Genomic DNA, 16,410 nt, shown 5'->3' with positions numbered 1-16,410 from the left:
TCAACTAGGAAAATTTCTGCTCGAGCATGTTTTCTTCTATTATACTGGCCACTTCTGCTTCTGTAACATTCTTATAGTCTCTTCTTCAGGATGAACTTCTACCCATGAGCTGTATCTTCACTCCTTGGCCCTAAATCCATCACCTTTACTTGTGCTTCTCTTTATGTGTTGGGAGAACTCCTCCAGCTTGTCCTCATATCACTAAATCAATTCTCTATAGTGTTGCTTCTCATCTTTACCACATCTCATGCAAATTTTAATTCTAATATTACATTTCCTCCCCTTAAAATCTTTACCCATGTTATTGAGTTCCGTTTTCATCTGCCTTTCAAAGTGACTTTCTTTTCTTCTCAATATGGTTGCCTTATCATCTCACCCTTCATCTTTTGTTTCACCTATCGAGGTCATCTTGAGTACTACTGACAACAAAAAGGAAGGCAATTTTCAAATTTTGTCTTTGTATGTCAGGTAATTTTTGTTATTGTTGCATATTCTCTAAAGAAACTTTTAACTCTGGCATGCAATCATTATTTTTTCTTTTGTATTGCTCTTTAGGTGTTTGCTAATCTTAAAACGTATTTATTTGCTTAGTTTTCTCAAATCAGGGGAAATCTCTATAGGCTTGATGTTTACAGTAGACGTGGAAACATTTTCTTTGTTCCATTTTACTCATTATCTGGGGACTCTTAGATATCCTTTTCAGAACAGGAGCTGGAGAGGGATTTATCAAGTCTTTACATAGAATCATCTGTTACATAAATCCCCCAAATATATGTGTCAAAGGATATACTTGTGTGAGAGTAGCAGCAGGCCCCAAATGGCCTGGATGCTTCAGAAAGGAATCCCATACTCATGGCGGGGTAGATGCAAGTTGTCTCTGATTGAGGGTGGAGATGGATGACACTCTCAGATATTTTCCCTTGCCTGGCTCAGGTATTATGCTTCAGGGATCCATTTATACTTTGTTTTATAGAAAATTCTCTTGGGTTTAGCTAACATTTCTAAAATATACTTTTGAAATGTTGACTTTCTTTTTCTATATGCTGGGTTTTTTTGTTTAAGAGTAAAATCATTAAAATGAAAACAAACAAACAAAAAAAACTGGTAATAATGAATCTGATTTTTTGAGTGATTTTTAAGTGTTTTCAGCTTTCTCATGAATCTTCATTTATACATCCCAATGATAAATTTCATTTTTAAAAAAAATGCTCCAAGGATTTTTTTTCCTCCCAAGATGGCTGACTGGAGACGTCAGATGCCAGTTCTCTTCAGAAAGGGGATCAAAGTTACAGATGAGTGGCCATGATCTGAATGGAAAGCTGAGAGAGGAGAGCCAGGACCTGTTGGAGTTCCCATGGAAATAAGCTGGGGTGTAGAAAAGGAAAGCTACAAAAGTCTGGCAGAGACTGACCCTTAAGGAACTTAGAATTCAGTAGTAAGGATAGGTGGGGGTGTTTCTCTACTCCCCTCTCTTCTGTGACAGACTGCTGACCACTAAATTGTCAGAGAGCGCCTCTGCCCTTGTGGCCTTTGGCAATGCTGCTGGTAGCAACCTCTGAACTTCCTGAGGACAGAGCAGCGGTGGTCAGCTCCTCCAGGTGTACTCGCACTCCCCTCAGGCCTGCACTGAAACGGCAGGTGCCATACCAGCTGTGCGCACAGTGTAGGTCACTGCCTGCCTGAGGAACCTCGGCCTTTGTGCAGCTGTATCACCAGACCCCCTGCAAACATACCTCAGAACCCACTCTGATTTGGCATTGATAGGGGACTGACAGGGAGGATGCTGGGAAGTTGTGGGTACTCCAGAGAGCTAGCTCTTGGCACAGGCCACCCTGAGGGAAGGGGGAATACGGCCTGTCAAAGTGCCCCTTGGAACAAAGGAAATGCAGGCATGGTGCTGATTTCTGCAAGGGGCAGGACTAGTGGCTGGGAAAGATCATGGAAAAGGGGCCATTTCCCACCTCCCCCACCCACTGTTGTGGATGCAGAGCAGATTTTCTCTGCTGGGGGCTGGTGCCAGTGCACTCGGAGAAAGCCTTTTCAGTGCATTTCCAGATGGCCGCATCCCCAGTGAAAGTGAGCCTATGCCATTTGGGTTTGCACAAAGGGCAGAGCCCATCTTCCCCTCCCTAAACAGAGTGGGCAGCATGGTGGCAACAGAGGACAGACAAGTCACAGAGCTATCTGCTCTGGATTGGGGGAAGAAGCTCTGCCCCAAGGCCATTTTGCTGATAGCCACCAGACAGGTCCTTTCACAGACCTCAGTCACACTGCAGACTGGAGTCAAAGGACAGCATCTATTGAACTGAAGGTCACGAGTCCTGCAACAGTAAAGTGGATCACATTCCTGCCTATCTAGGATGAGAAGCTGGCGCAGCCCCCTAACGCTTATCCCCAAGAGCTCAGCACATCCCAATACAAATCCTCCTGTCACTCTTGTCAGGGTAGGTGCCTCCATTCATCATCCAGCTACCCAAGGGTAAGCCAGCTCTCATCCTTAAATGCCACCTACTGGACTGGAGACTGAAGACCAAATAAAAAACCTGCTGCAGAAGGGCATAGTGTTAATGTATGACATAAACTTCTTGAAACCTCCACACTCCCAGCCCCACAGAAGACAGTGTATCAACTCATATACCCAATATATTGCTACAACAAGCAGCATTTGAGAAAGCCACCACACAACAGATATCCATAACCAAGGAACCCATGTAGAGCCTTGGCCTCCTGAATGCACCTAGAAACAAAGACAAATAATCATATACAACAAACCCCACAGCCATATCCTCAAGGGAAAAAAGAATAAAAAATTTAAATGTCCCATGAAAGGATGACTAATTTAAACATAAGAAGTGACAGCTTCTTCACATGAGAAAGAATCAGCAGAACTCTGGCAATACAAAAAGACAAAGTGTTTTGACACCTCCAAAGGAGTGCAGTATGTTCCCTTAAACATATTTGAGGGAATGATTCAGAAAAAGTTTTCCTGATCTTGATAGAGAAGTATTTATCCAGATACAAAAAATTCAGAGAACACTTGGGGGGTACTATATGAGATTAACATCATCAAGAAATATAATCAACAGAGTATCCAAGATCAACACTAAAGAAAAAAATCTTAAAGGGAGCTAGAGAGAAGTGTCAAATTTACCTACAAAGGAACCAACAGACTAACAGTCGACTTCTCAGCAGAAACCTTATAGGCCAGAAGAGATTTGGGGCCTATTTTTAGCCTTCCTAAAGAAAAAAAAATGCCAGCCAAGAATTTTATATCTTGTCAAACTAAGCTTCATGAACGAAGGAGAAATAAAGTCTTTCCCAGACAAACAAATGCTAAAGGAATTTGTCACCACTAGACTGCTCATACAAGAAATGCTGAAAGGAATTCTAAACATGGAAGGGGAAGGATGATACCACCATAAAAGCACACATAAGTACAAAGTTCACATATCCTATAAAGCAATTACACAACTGAGATTGTAATGCAACTAGCTGATAACACTATGATAGAAACAAAATCTCACATGTCAATATTAAACTTGAGCATAAATAGCCTTAATGTTCCACTTACAGATTGGAAAATTGGATTAAGAAAAACAAAACCCAAACCCAGCCACCTGCTGCCTACAAGACACCCATCTAACATGTAATGACACCCACAGGCTCCAAGTAAAGGGGCTGGAAATGACGTATTATGTAACTGGAAACAAAAAGAGCAGGAGTTGCTATCCTTATATGAGATAAAACAGACTTTAAGCCAATAACATTAAAAAGAAAGACAAAGACAGCATTATGTCATAACAAGAGTTCAATTCAACAAGATTTAGCTATTTTATATATATATAAAAATATATATATAAATGTGCATATATATGTGTGTATATATATATATGTGTGTGTGTGTATATATATCCAACACCAGAGCACCCAGATTTATAAAACAAATGCTACTAGCCCTGAGAAAAGAGATAGCCATCACTACAGTAATAATGGAGGACTTCAATACCCCATTGATAGCACCAGATTGATGACCAAGGCAGAAAACTAAAGAAGAAACTCTGGACATAAATGTACTTTTGACCAAATGGACTTAATAGATATCTATAGAACATTCCACTCAGAAACTGCAGAATGTACATTTTTTTTTAATCTGTACATGGAACATTCTCTGAAATCAACCATATGCTTAGCCATAAAGCAAGTCTCAATAAATCCAAAACCCTGAAATCATACCAAGCAACTTCTCAGACCACAGTGGAATAAAATTAAAAATAAATACCAAGAGAAACTCTAAAAACCACACAAGTATTTGGGAATTAAACAACTTGCTCCTGAATAACTTTTGAGTAAATAAGAAATTAAGGTAAAAATAAAAAAATTGAAACAAATGAAAACAGAGATACAACATATCAAAACTTCTGGCATACAGCAAAAGCAATGCTAAGAGGAAAGTTTATACTGTTAAATACCTACACCAAAAAGATATAAAGATCTCAAATTAACAATCTAACGTCATATCAAGGAACTAGAAAAATAAGAAAAACCAAACCTAAAGCTAGCAGAAGAAAAGACATAACAAAGATCAGAGCAGAACTAAATGCAATTGAAAATTTAAAAAAAAAAAAATCTTATGAAGGATCAACAAAACAGCCAGTTGGTTATTTAAAAGGATAAATACAATTTATAGACTGCCTTAATAATTAATATTAGGTGTCAACTTGACTGGATTGAGGGATGCCTAGATGGTTGGTGAAGTATTGTTTCTAGGTGTGTCTGAGAGGTTGTTGCCAGAGGAGACTCACATTTGAGTCAGTGGACTGGGAGAGGGAAGACCCCTCCTCACTGTGAACGGGCACCATCCAATCAGCTGCCAGGATGGCTGGACCACCATGTAGAAGAGGGGGATAAGCTTGCTTGCTCTAAGTCTTCCCTCTCTCTCTCTCATGCTGGATGCTTGCTTTCTCTCCTATTGCCCTTGAATATCAGACTCAAGGTTTTTCGGCCTTTGGACTGACTTACACCAGTGGCCTCTTGTGGGCTCTCAGGCCTTTGGTGTCACACAGAGGTGCATTGTCAGCTTCCCTGGTTTGAAGCTTTCAGACTTAGACTGAGCCATGCTACTGGTTTCTCTCTGTGCCCAGCTTTGCAGGTGGCCAGTCGTAGGACTTCACCTTGTAATTGCATAAGCCAATTTTCCCTAGTAAACTCCTCTCTCTCTGTCTCTGTCTCTCTCTCTCTCTCCATATATATATATATATAGAGAGAGAGATGTCTTCTCTATCTATCTATGTCTATATCTATATATAGAGAGACAGACAGAGAGATAAGATTCTGTTAGGGAAACTCTCTCTCTCTCTCTCTCTCTCTCTCTCTCTCTCTCTCTCCAGATAGATAGATAGATATCTCCCCAATGGGCTCTGTCTCTCTGTAGAACCCTGACTATACAACTGCTAACTAGATTAACCAAAAAGGATGATTCAATAAATATAATCAGAAATGATAAACATGACATTACAACTGATACCACAGAAATACAAAAGGTCATCAGACACTATTATGAATATCTCTGCGTACAAATTAGAAAACCTAAAGGAAATGAATACATTCCTAGAAACATAAAACCTACCAAGATTGAACCAGGAAGAAGCAGAAAACCTCAACAGACAATAATGAGTAATGAAATTGCATCAGTAATAAAAAATCTACCACCAACAAAAAAGGCCCAGTATCAGATCGAATTCACAGTAGAATTTCACCAGATGTACAAAGATGACCTAGTAACAATTTTACTAAAACTATTCCAAAAAAAAAAAAAAAATCAACGAGGAGGGATTCCTCCCTACTTCATTCTACAAAACCAGTGTCATTCTGATACCAAAATCTGGCAAGGACATAACAAAGAAAGAAAACTATAGACCAACATTCTTGGTGAACATAGATGCAAAAATCCTCAACCAAATACTAGCAGCTGAATCTCACAGCCTATCAAAGACATAATCCACCATGATCAGATGAGTTTTACTTCAGGGATTCAAGGATTGTTCAACACACATAAATCAAGAAATGTGATTCACCGTATAGACAGAATTTAAAACAAAAACCAATGATCACCTCAATAGATGCAAAATTTTTTTTAACATATCTGACATCCCTTCATCATAAAAACTCCCAACAAAGCAGGCATCATAGAAACATACCTTAAAATAATAAGAACCATCTATGACAAACTCACAGCCAACATTGTATTGAATGGGAAAAAGTTGAAAGCATTCCTCCTATGAACTAGAACAAGACAAGGATGTCTACTCTCCCCACTCCTATTCAAAAAAGTACTGGAAATCCTAGCCAGAGCAATCAGGCAGGAGAAAGAAATAAAAGGCATCCAAATTGGAAAAGAGGAAGTCAAATTATCTCTGTTCACCAACAACATTATCTTACACTCAGAAACAAGGACTGAAACAGTTTGTCTAACTCTAAACTCTGTATTTTCTCACACCATCCCATAACCAAGAAGACCACACACCTCTCAAGTCAGGGAGTTCCACAGAAATTCTGAGACTTCCTAAATAATTTTTGGTTCCCAAGTAATGTCTGACAAAGAATGTGAGTGTATTCTTATAAACAGTTGATACATTCACTTAAGTTGTTGGAATGCTACTCTTTAAAGTGAGATGCATAGATTATAAATTTTTTCTTTATTCATGCACACATACTACCCGGGCACCAAAGCAAACATATCACAAAATCCCTCTTAATCAATAGTGAATTATGCAATAAAAAGATATCAAGAAGAGGTTGGTTTGATAGAATTTCTCTACATTACTTTTGCCTACATTATTGTTCTACATTATTTTGTCCTGTAGTTGTCCTGTAGATTTCATTTCGTCCTGTAGATTTCATCGTTAAGGTATGTACAGGCTGGAAAAGTGGAAAAGATGACCAATTGATCCATTGCACTACAGAACTACAACTGAGAACATTTAGAAGTTGGACATTTTGCCTTTCGTTTATAAGTATGTTCACAAGTTAGAGATTAATCTGATCCCATGGCTGGAAGGACCACAGGGCCTAATGTTCTCATTTTACAAGGGAGGAACTATTATAAAGTAGAAGCAGCACTAGAGATAGACTGGAGACTGGGTTTTAGTTTTGACTCTTCCACTAATTCACTATGGAGCTGGAGGAAGTCCCTTTGGGCCTGGCTGTGTAAACTCATGGGGAAAAGTAACAAAGGAAGACAAATACGGTGGGAATCCTGGCTGCAGGGCACCATTGCCTTGTCTTGACTATCTCTAATTCTAGATCCAACTTGAGCTCTTGACTTGTCTGAAGATCCTTGGCATTTTAATGAAAATACAGCATTTTCTTCAGAATCCATTTTAAAGAAAAGCCCAAGAGGTAGGTAGAGTCTCCAGATCATCATTATGGCCCCAAATAGAAGATGACTGAACTATGGCACGGGCTGGTGACTGGTAAATCTCTTTGCGTGAACTATATTTAAAACAATCTGGGTCATAATTTTCCTTCGGTGTGACTGCAGGGGCAAGCTCTCTCATGGTACCCCGTGTCCCCAGTAGTGTTCCTTTCAAAGCTGGCACTTGGTATCGCAAATTTCATTTGACATATTTATGTGCTTCCTTTCTAATAAAGGAATTTAGTGGTGTCCCCCTCACAACGTTCAGCTCAATCATCTTTTTCAGTCTGCTCTCCAGGTATTGCCTGCAGTCCCATCATGAACCCTCAGCAGCTGGGTCCCAGAGCAACTCAACTGCAGGCAGCACTGTTGCCATGGCAATGTCTGTTAGAACTAGCTCCATCACTTTCTTTAAAAATTAAAGTCTTCTACAGAGATCTCAAAGTTAACACATTTTGGTTAATTTGGCCTTTAAGTTTGTGTCAGAATATCCAATAATAATACAGATCAGTATTTAAAGTTTTAATTAGTGATTTATCTGCAACATGTAGGGGACAAGTGGATAGGAAAAGGGGACTTATCTTTTAATGCAAATGTAAATACCATGGATTGTTCTCTCTCAGAGACGAGGAAATGAGCACACACTAGTTTTTGGAGCAGTCACCATGGACAGCTTCAACAGGGATTGCAAATAGTTTGTTAAAGAGGTTGCTTAAGGAAGACACTTTCATGGTACAATAAGCATTTTCCCATGGCTGGCTATGTCATCTTTGAATGGTATGTAAAGTGCCTGCTGTTACCGCTCAAACTGCCTTCTCCTAAGCAGGCCCAGGCTCAGGTTGGCAGAAGGCAGAAGGAAGGCTGCCAGACACATCCGGAGACTAGACTGATAAACAGTGATCTGCAAATCACCTGAATGTCATTACACTTTGTTGGCAAAACTCCCAAACCTGACCCTGTAAAGCACGACATATATCTCACTGTGCAACCTGGGACCCAACCCAGATGGCAGTGTGGGGCCTGAAGCTTGAGGAGGGGTAGGCAGCTGAAAGTCACACTTGGAAGGCCTGACTGCCAACCTTTGAGTTCACAGCCTTTGAACTGGCCATGGCATTAGTAAGTAAAAGCCACTCCGCAATGATATGTCATCCCAAAGGCCTAGCAAACAGAGGCTGGAAAAAAGCCATAAACACAGGGTGCTCTTGTTACTACAAGGAATTGTTACTACAATGAATTTTTAAAGTAATACATTTTGATTTTGGGGAGCAGGAAGAGGTTATCGTGTACAATGCTCTTAAAGGAGGATGAGAAAACTGGCATGGAGGGTAAAATTATTTCCCCAAGGCCACCTCACTGGTTGGCCATGGAGTCAGTTCCCCCATATTCCTAATTCAGGGTCTTTCAAATACATCCCCTCTGAAATTGCTTTGCAGCCAAAGTGGAGAATTAGAATATACATTACCTCTGAGAAGCTCAAGGTTGAGGCTACACAGAGTTTCTGTTTCAGTTCAACTCCTCAACCACAAACCAGGAACATGTATCAAGTCTAAGCATTCGTTGTAGGAAGTATTTGTGTCAGCTTGGACCCTAAGTTGTGAACCTAATGGCTTTAGTTAGACGTGATATGAAATGTGTTGATAATATATTTTTATAAAACCCGCTCTTTTTAAAAGCACCTGGAGTAGTCAGGAGATGGACAGCCATGGATTAAAAGAGCAGGTTTTGAATCACAGGTCACTACTTTGTAGGTGTGCGATCTTGGTTAAGCAAATAATCTCTCCGTGTCCGTTTTCTTAATCTGTAAAATGGGGATCCTGATGCCTAAATAATCCTATTTCATGGGACTGCTGTGAGAGAATGCATGACAATGCTAGTGCTCCCTAGTATCTCTTATCACAGTATGGCCTTCTTTACTATCACCTTACTCTCTTCGATCATACTCCTTCACTTCAGGACACACACAGTAGTCCTTAAAGGCAGTATCTGAGCTGCTTGGGCACTGATGCTGGAACAAAAGGCAACTGGCCAGAGAAAAGGAAGGGATCTCTGATCTCAAATCAAGCACTTTTTCCTGATCATATTTAGGGTTCCAGCTCATGTCTCTGGAGGGCTAGCAGGAGGGATTCATGCAAGGGCTTTTCACTCCTGGAGATGAGGGATGGACAGAATAGGAACAGGCAAGAAGCGGACGAGAACTCAGCACACATGGTCTGGGGGGTTGGTTCCACATTATCCATGGACTAAACAAATCCCAGCACTGCCACCGGTAGGCGAAGAGGGGTGAGCCAGTAGGTAGAACACATCTGTAAGGCTCTTGTAGGTCTAAATTCTGATTTCTGGAGTGGGATTGGGCTTCATATTGGGGTGGGGCCTTATTATCTCAACAGAGTTGTCTTTTTAACCTCTGAATGGGTCTGGTCTTACATGGGCTACCCAATTGTGTTGATGACCAGGAATCGTTTCAATGAGGGATTATGAACTGGGTCCAATACATATTCAGAAGAGAGAATAAGAGTTTCTTATCCTGAAGCTAATGATAACAAGTCACATTAAATATATCAAGCTAAAGCTCTAGAGTTAGTATGTGACAAAAAGTATACACCAAGGCAGACACAAAATCATCTTATACTCATGTGTTGTCTGGTTCCATTTATATCAGCTCTCTAGTTAGATAAATTCATAGCAGATTGGCAGGTACCAAGGGCCTGGGGAGGGGAAGATGGGAGTCACTGCTTAATGGCTATGGGGCTGTGATTTGAAGTGATGAAAATGTTTTGGAACGAGATAGAGGTGATGATTGTACAACACTGTGAATGTACTAAGTGCCACTTAATTGCTCACTTGAAAATGGTTAATTTTATTTTATGTGAATTTCACCTCAGAAGAAAAGTACATGCCAAAAGTAATACTTAAAAGCCACTGGGCATCTATCACCTAAAAATGGCTCCTCAATAGTGGAAGAACAACCTGAATCCTGAGTTCATGTTCACATAGATTTATAACCACACTCTGAATAAACAATGACATTTCAAAAGTCTCACTTGGGCCTGTCTGCAATAGGGCTTTGGAAATCACACTCCAGAAGGCAGGGAAAATGGTGTGTGTATGCTGCTACTAGCAGTTGGTAGGTGGTTAATGAATACTTAATATCAGCCACATCTCAAAACATCAGAGATGGCCACCTACCAATCCAGATCAACCTGCTCTGTGAGTTTGGGGGAACTGATCACCGTGTTGTTACTTTCACTTTATTCTTGGCTAACTTTATCTCTTCCCTATGACTTCCTGCAAAGACAGAGAGAAAGATCTAAGTTCAGTTACTTGTATCGGATTTGGATGTATCATATTTATAGATCATCTGCCCTTCTTTTTCCTTCTACAACCACATTGAAAGAGGACGCAGCTGAGAGGGCACTGCCAGTTCTCTGAATACTCACATCTCCTTGGCAATGAAGATAGAAAAAATCCCTATTCATTCACTGAGTATGAAGGTGCCTAGAAAACAGAAAGTCTTCTTAGAAAGGACAAAGAATTTTGATGGGACACAGCTTGTTTGGAAACCACATGGAAATTTGTGTTGATGGAGATCTAGCAGGGACTGGATCCTTTGCCATTTCTGACACGAGGCAACACTGGAAGAGGGGGCTGTTATCCTTTGCCTCTGCTGCTTTCTCCTCCCCAGAGTACATATTTCCCCTGCTTCTGCTTATTTCCTTCTCAACAACTTTTCATGAGGATGGTAACAATAATGATATCACCAAACTGTCATTAATAACTTCTGCATGACAGATGCTGAAACTGACAATATGTATTATTTCTAAGCCCTCATAGAAAACTTTTAAGGTGATTATTATTAACTCCATTTTATATTTGAGGTAAGTGGGGCTTAGGTGTCACAGAGCTGTGGGGCAGAATGAAAAAACTGACATTGCTTTTGATCATCATAACTGGCTTGCTTTTCCTAAATATAAAAAAGCCAAAATGTCTGAATGAAAAAAAAAGACAAGGAAAACGACCATATAAATATTAGTACTTTAAGAAATCAAACTGCAGCCCCTTTAAGGACCCCAAGACTACAGTGTCAACCAATTAACAACTCAATGACTTAGAATTTGATGGGCATGTATTATATACTCTGCTGTGTGCTTGGTATCGTGAACAAGAGAGAAACAGACACTTGTTTAGCTTGAGGGGCCCTGAAAATGTAACTATTTGCTAATGGGAATACAGTCAAACTCAGAAAACAACCAATTCTGTGATTTTTTTTCTACGAAATGTAAATAGGAACATCCATCTCCAAGGTTCTCATAAAAAAAGGAAAAATATATACATACGTATGTTTGTTGACATCTTAAAGCATGCTTCAGTATGAGCACTTGGAGTTGGAAGATCATTCTATATTTATAAGGCAGGCAATAATTCAAGCTCCCTGGCTTCCTCTGATCTTCAATGTCTTCCTCTGACTTACTGGGAGATGACATCTAGAGGCACAGGGGAAACGCTAGCTCTCATGTTTACCCTGCAAAAGGAGAAAACCCAAATGCTGTTTCCCACGAACATGAATGTCACTGAAGGACACCTCAACCTCCGTGTAACGTGCATCTCAACCACCAGTCTGTGGAAACTAGGAGGCAGGAGCCATATCTATTTATCGCATCCCTGTATTCTCCAGATCCAGAACAGAGCCTGACACCTACAGAGGACTCAAATATATCTGTCAACTGAGTAAAAGAGGAAGTGAACACATGCATTCTGTTCAGACAGAAATATTCCTAGCAAGATGAAGCTGATAGACTATAGTCTGGCAATTCTGATATGTATATATTTGTTGGTTTAAATTGGTCTTGACCAGTTAAGTGGTAAAGTTTTTAAAAAACAAAACACAGCAAAAACCAAAGTTGTCCCCAGAATAATGGGTCAATAATGTTTCATAATCCAGGATTCCCCAACAATTTTAAAAATGTCTTTACCAGTCTTTCTTACATTTATATGTTTTAAAAACTATACTAACTCTAAATTTAATTACATGGCATTATTTTGAAAAAATAATAGGCAAAAAAAACCAACAGTGGTATAATTCACATAATTTAAGCAAAATACAGGCACTGACAGAAATTTAGAGAAAATTAGAAGGGGCCTCTCTAGAAATAAATGGAACAAATGTGGGTAAAAATTTAACCATAATTAATTGTAACCAAATAATTCATTATGAATTGACTCTGTGCTCATCTTTACCTGCTTTTCAACCTAATTCTCTAAAATACATTGAAATGAATTGAAATCGTATTGAACTTTTTTTTTTTTTTTTGAGACAGAGTCTCAGTCTGTCACCCTGGTTGGAGTGCAATGGTTAAGATCTCAGCTCACTGCAACCTCTGCCGCCCGGGTTCAAGCGATTCTCCTGCCTCAGCCTCCCAAGTAGCTGGGATTACAGGCACCCGCCATCATGCCAGGCTAATTTTTGTATTTTTGTAGAGATGGGGTTTCACCATGTTGGCCAGGCTGGTCTTGAACTCCTGACCTCACGTGATTTGCCCACCTCACCCTCCCAAAGTGCTGGGATTACAGGCGTGAACCACCGCACCCGGCCCCAAATCATTTTTTTCTAACAAATATTTTCATTATTTACATAACATAGAAACATCTGGAAAAGGAAAGACAACAGTGTTGTTTTTGTAAATGCATCCTGTAGACATGCTAGTAAAATTTGATATTATTGGAAAAAACCATCAACAATACTAGCTATATGAGAAATAAAACAACAAACTAAAATGTAATAATTAAACTTTTCTTAAAAGCCCTTTGGAAAACACTGTTAAAATTTCCCATGTTTGAAATTATACTTGCCTCTTAAAAAAAAAAAAAAAACAACAGAACAATCACAAACTTCATCTCAGATGAAATGCATTTTGTCAAAACCTGAACTAATAATTATGGTGACATTTCAGCAGCGAAAGGGATTACCTCAAAAGGTCATGTCAACTCAATGCTGACTAATGACAACCACAACCAGCCTATTAATTAATGCTAGGGACACAATGGGGATTTTTGTTTTTACAATTAATATCACATATCTAGCAACCTAATAGACACTTCTCCAGAGAAATATAACCCTAATATTATGTTAGATTATTACTACCAGAAGGAACAAGCTATAAATCTACTTTAGGAAACAAAAATACATTTTATCTGATTCTGTTTTCCTAAGGAGAAGGGAGAATGACGGGAAGAATTGATTTCATCCAAGTATGTCCATGTTAAAAACATGGAAGGCAGCCACTACTGATGAGCATTAGGCAAACTGAATTGCTGTAAACTGTCTCCTCTTAGTTAACATTGTTACTGTTATTTTTCAGTCCATATGGAGAAATGAACTTGAATTTTTTCTCTGTGGAAAGCGTGGATCACACTGCGAGCTCTGCACCTGCGATTCTTGCATCACCTGTGGATCTCAGGAGGTGCCTAAATCCTTCATAAGACTGTAAATTGCCTTATATTTCATAAGGAATCACAATTTTTGATTCTTTACAGTTCACCTATGAGCTTTAGGAGAAAAGGTATTTTCAGAATGAAGCATTCTTCCAAAGAGCTGCTTACCCAACATGAGGGAAGCCGGTTTGAGTGACGGTTGGTGCCTGTGCCACAGGGTGTTGAATATTTTTCATATTACCCTTAGTTTAAACAATTATCAAACATATGCATATATATTAGCTATTACATAGTAGGTACTTAATAATTTGTGGCCACTAATATTGTCCACTGGAAAACCATAAACCTGGATTCTGAAAAAAACAAAAGCCTTCTTAGATTGGTTTGTTGAAATGAGGATGGGGGTGTGGAAGGTATATGGACATGGCATTCTTAGAAGGGGTCATGGAGAATCAACGTTCAGCCTGTATTGAACACAGTAGCTCGTCTATTCCACATTTCCAATCTATCGCACAACATCCAATGCTGCCCGTGCTCAAACACATGGGCATGATGGCATTAAGCCTTACACTGAATAGTCTTGGGCATAAAATCAATGAACTAGTTTTAAAACATTGGTGAAGGTGAAGTTGGTTCTGCTGTTCAAAATAGGGATTTGATGAGAGCTTTTCAGAATTGAAACGATTTCCCTCAAAACCTAAATCAATATCTTTTTAACTCCCTGGCATCATCCACATTCCTTTAAAAATCAATTATCTTCTTAATTATAACAGTAGTGAAAAATTAAATTCTATTTTTCCCTTCCTTTGTTATTTAAATAATCTTAAAGCTAAGGTGAGTAGACAGATCACCATTGGACACCAAATGAAAAAGCACTGTCTGCATGGACTTGCTGAAATCTCCAGCGAATCTGGGAGCGGCCCTGGACACAGCACTCCCTGGTCTAAAGTCCCTGCAAGCAACGCCTCTAGGAGAGATTCAGTCCCACTTTAAGTAGTTCCATTACTATCTTGCACTATTATTTATTTTTCTACTTGATTAATAAACTGTTGATGTGACAGATGACCTACCATTTTCCCTGTAAAATGACTTAAGGCACCAACGACATGAAGTAAGCCTTATTTCTCTAGGTATCTAATCTAGGGAATGTTATTTTTGGTAATAGAGAAGTTGGTTTTCCTATTTGTACAGTCTATGAAGGCTGTAGTAAATGGTACCCTGATTGAAATTGTTGGAAGACATTTTTCTTCATTTCATAAATAAATGACTTTTCACTCACCATGGGTATTTTGTACTCTACACTTTCATGGGTATTACAATGTCCAATTCTACTTGGTACATATCAGAGCTCAGCCCAGTTTGCAATGTGGTGTTCTTTATGGCTGCATGGATTAGGGTAAGAGCAGGTTTCCAGGCAGACAAATGGATCTCCATCCCACCACAGAAACACAACATCCTCAAGGTCCATATTATTATAAGAGTCATCAGCAGACTTAATTGTGAGCAAATGGTGAAACCTTATAGATTCATGGAGTTGTGATAGGGGATTTCAGCACCTCATTGGACCTTAAACAACCTACAAAATGAACATTGTAAGTAATCAATATGTACACACAATGAACAAAGTTATTATTCTGTTTGTCACATCCCTAATAAAGGTACGTCTCCAGCTGTCACAGATAGAACAAAGCATTAACAGTTCTGATTACTTGCAAGTTCTACAACCCTTCTACTGTGCTAAACCTGTGGCTGTGCACAGTTTTCTTTAGATCGTAAGATCAGTCATTAAAAAATGAAAGAGAACAGGAATGAAGGCTATTTGAACCTGGGAGCTACAATAGATATGGAGCATGTTTGGCCCAAGTGAGGCAAAGATGAGAGTGATGCATGGGGTCATGAGATGAGCATGGCTGTGGCAGCGAGGCAGATCGAGGGTGAGAGGGAGGTAGCGCTCACCACTGCCTCCTCCACTGGCTCCTCAGCCCGAGTGTCCATTCCAAGGTCCAGCCCAACGGCAGGTGTGACAGCAGCCAGGGGCTCCTCTGCTTTTGGCTCTGTGGGTGGAGCCTGTTCAGATTCAGCCTTGGAGTGTTTGTTTTGAGGGTTAGAGGAAAAAGATTCAACAGGTAAATAGATAACATTACAGAATACTGGACAATTAAGATTTTCTTTGTCATCCCACAGGCAACTAGCTTCATGAAATCCGTGCTGGAGAAAAGCCCCCTGTTTGACATCATAGGCTTTTAGAGAACGGAAAAGACTAGAAATAAAATCTTATTAAACTTCTGCTTTACCATCATCAAGACTGTCATTTCCCTTGAAGTCAGGCAAGACTTACCAAGTTTTACCTACCCATTTTACTTACTTGCAACATTTTGAATACCTACTTACCTATGATAGCTATAAAAGGTTCTGCTATTTTCCAGAGAGAGAGAGAGAGAGAGAATTCTAGGAGGACCCACAATTATTTGCCAGTGGGAAGGAGTAAGGAAGAAATCGCAGGGCACACAGTTCCAGGGCCTTTCAGTTTTATGAATATGCATTGCACCAAAAAAATCAAAGAGTCA

The 16,410-nt window shown here is 39.6% G+C and overlaps 1 protein-coding gene across 2 annotated transcripts in view; it reads right to left on the bottom strand.

Moving 5' to 3' along the window:
• Positions 1-16,410, bottom strand: part of LOC102127478 (amphiphysin) — a 246,419-nt gene that overhangs the window by 18,118 nt on the left and 211,891 nt on the right. Inside the window, exon 17 of one of the 2 annotated variants that reach the window (XM_005549757.4) lies at positions 15,800-15,925. The exons of the other annotated variant lie outside the window; for it this stretch is intronic. Within the exon in view, the coding sequence (XP_005549814.1) occupies positions 15,800-15,925 (126 nt within the window). The remainder of the gene's footprint in view (positions 1-15,799; positions 15,926-16,410) is intronic. 2 annotated transcript variants of the gene reach the window in all.

Source organism: Macaca fascicularis, chromosome 3 (assembly GCF_037993035.2).
Source record: "Macaca fascicularis isolate 582-1 chromosome 3, T2T-MFA8v1.1".
Taxonomy (NCBI): Eukaryota; Metazoa; Chordata; class Mammalia; order Primates; family Cercopithecidae; genus Macaca; species Macaca fascicularis.
The sequence above is the reverse complement of the archived record's forward strand: the minus strand, read 5'-3'. Positions and strand labels throughout refer to the sequence as shown.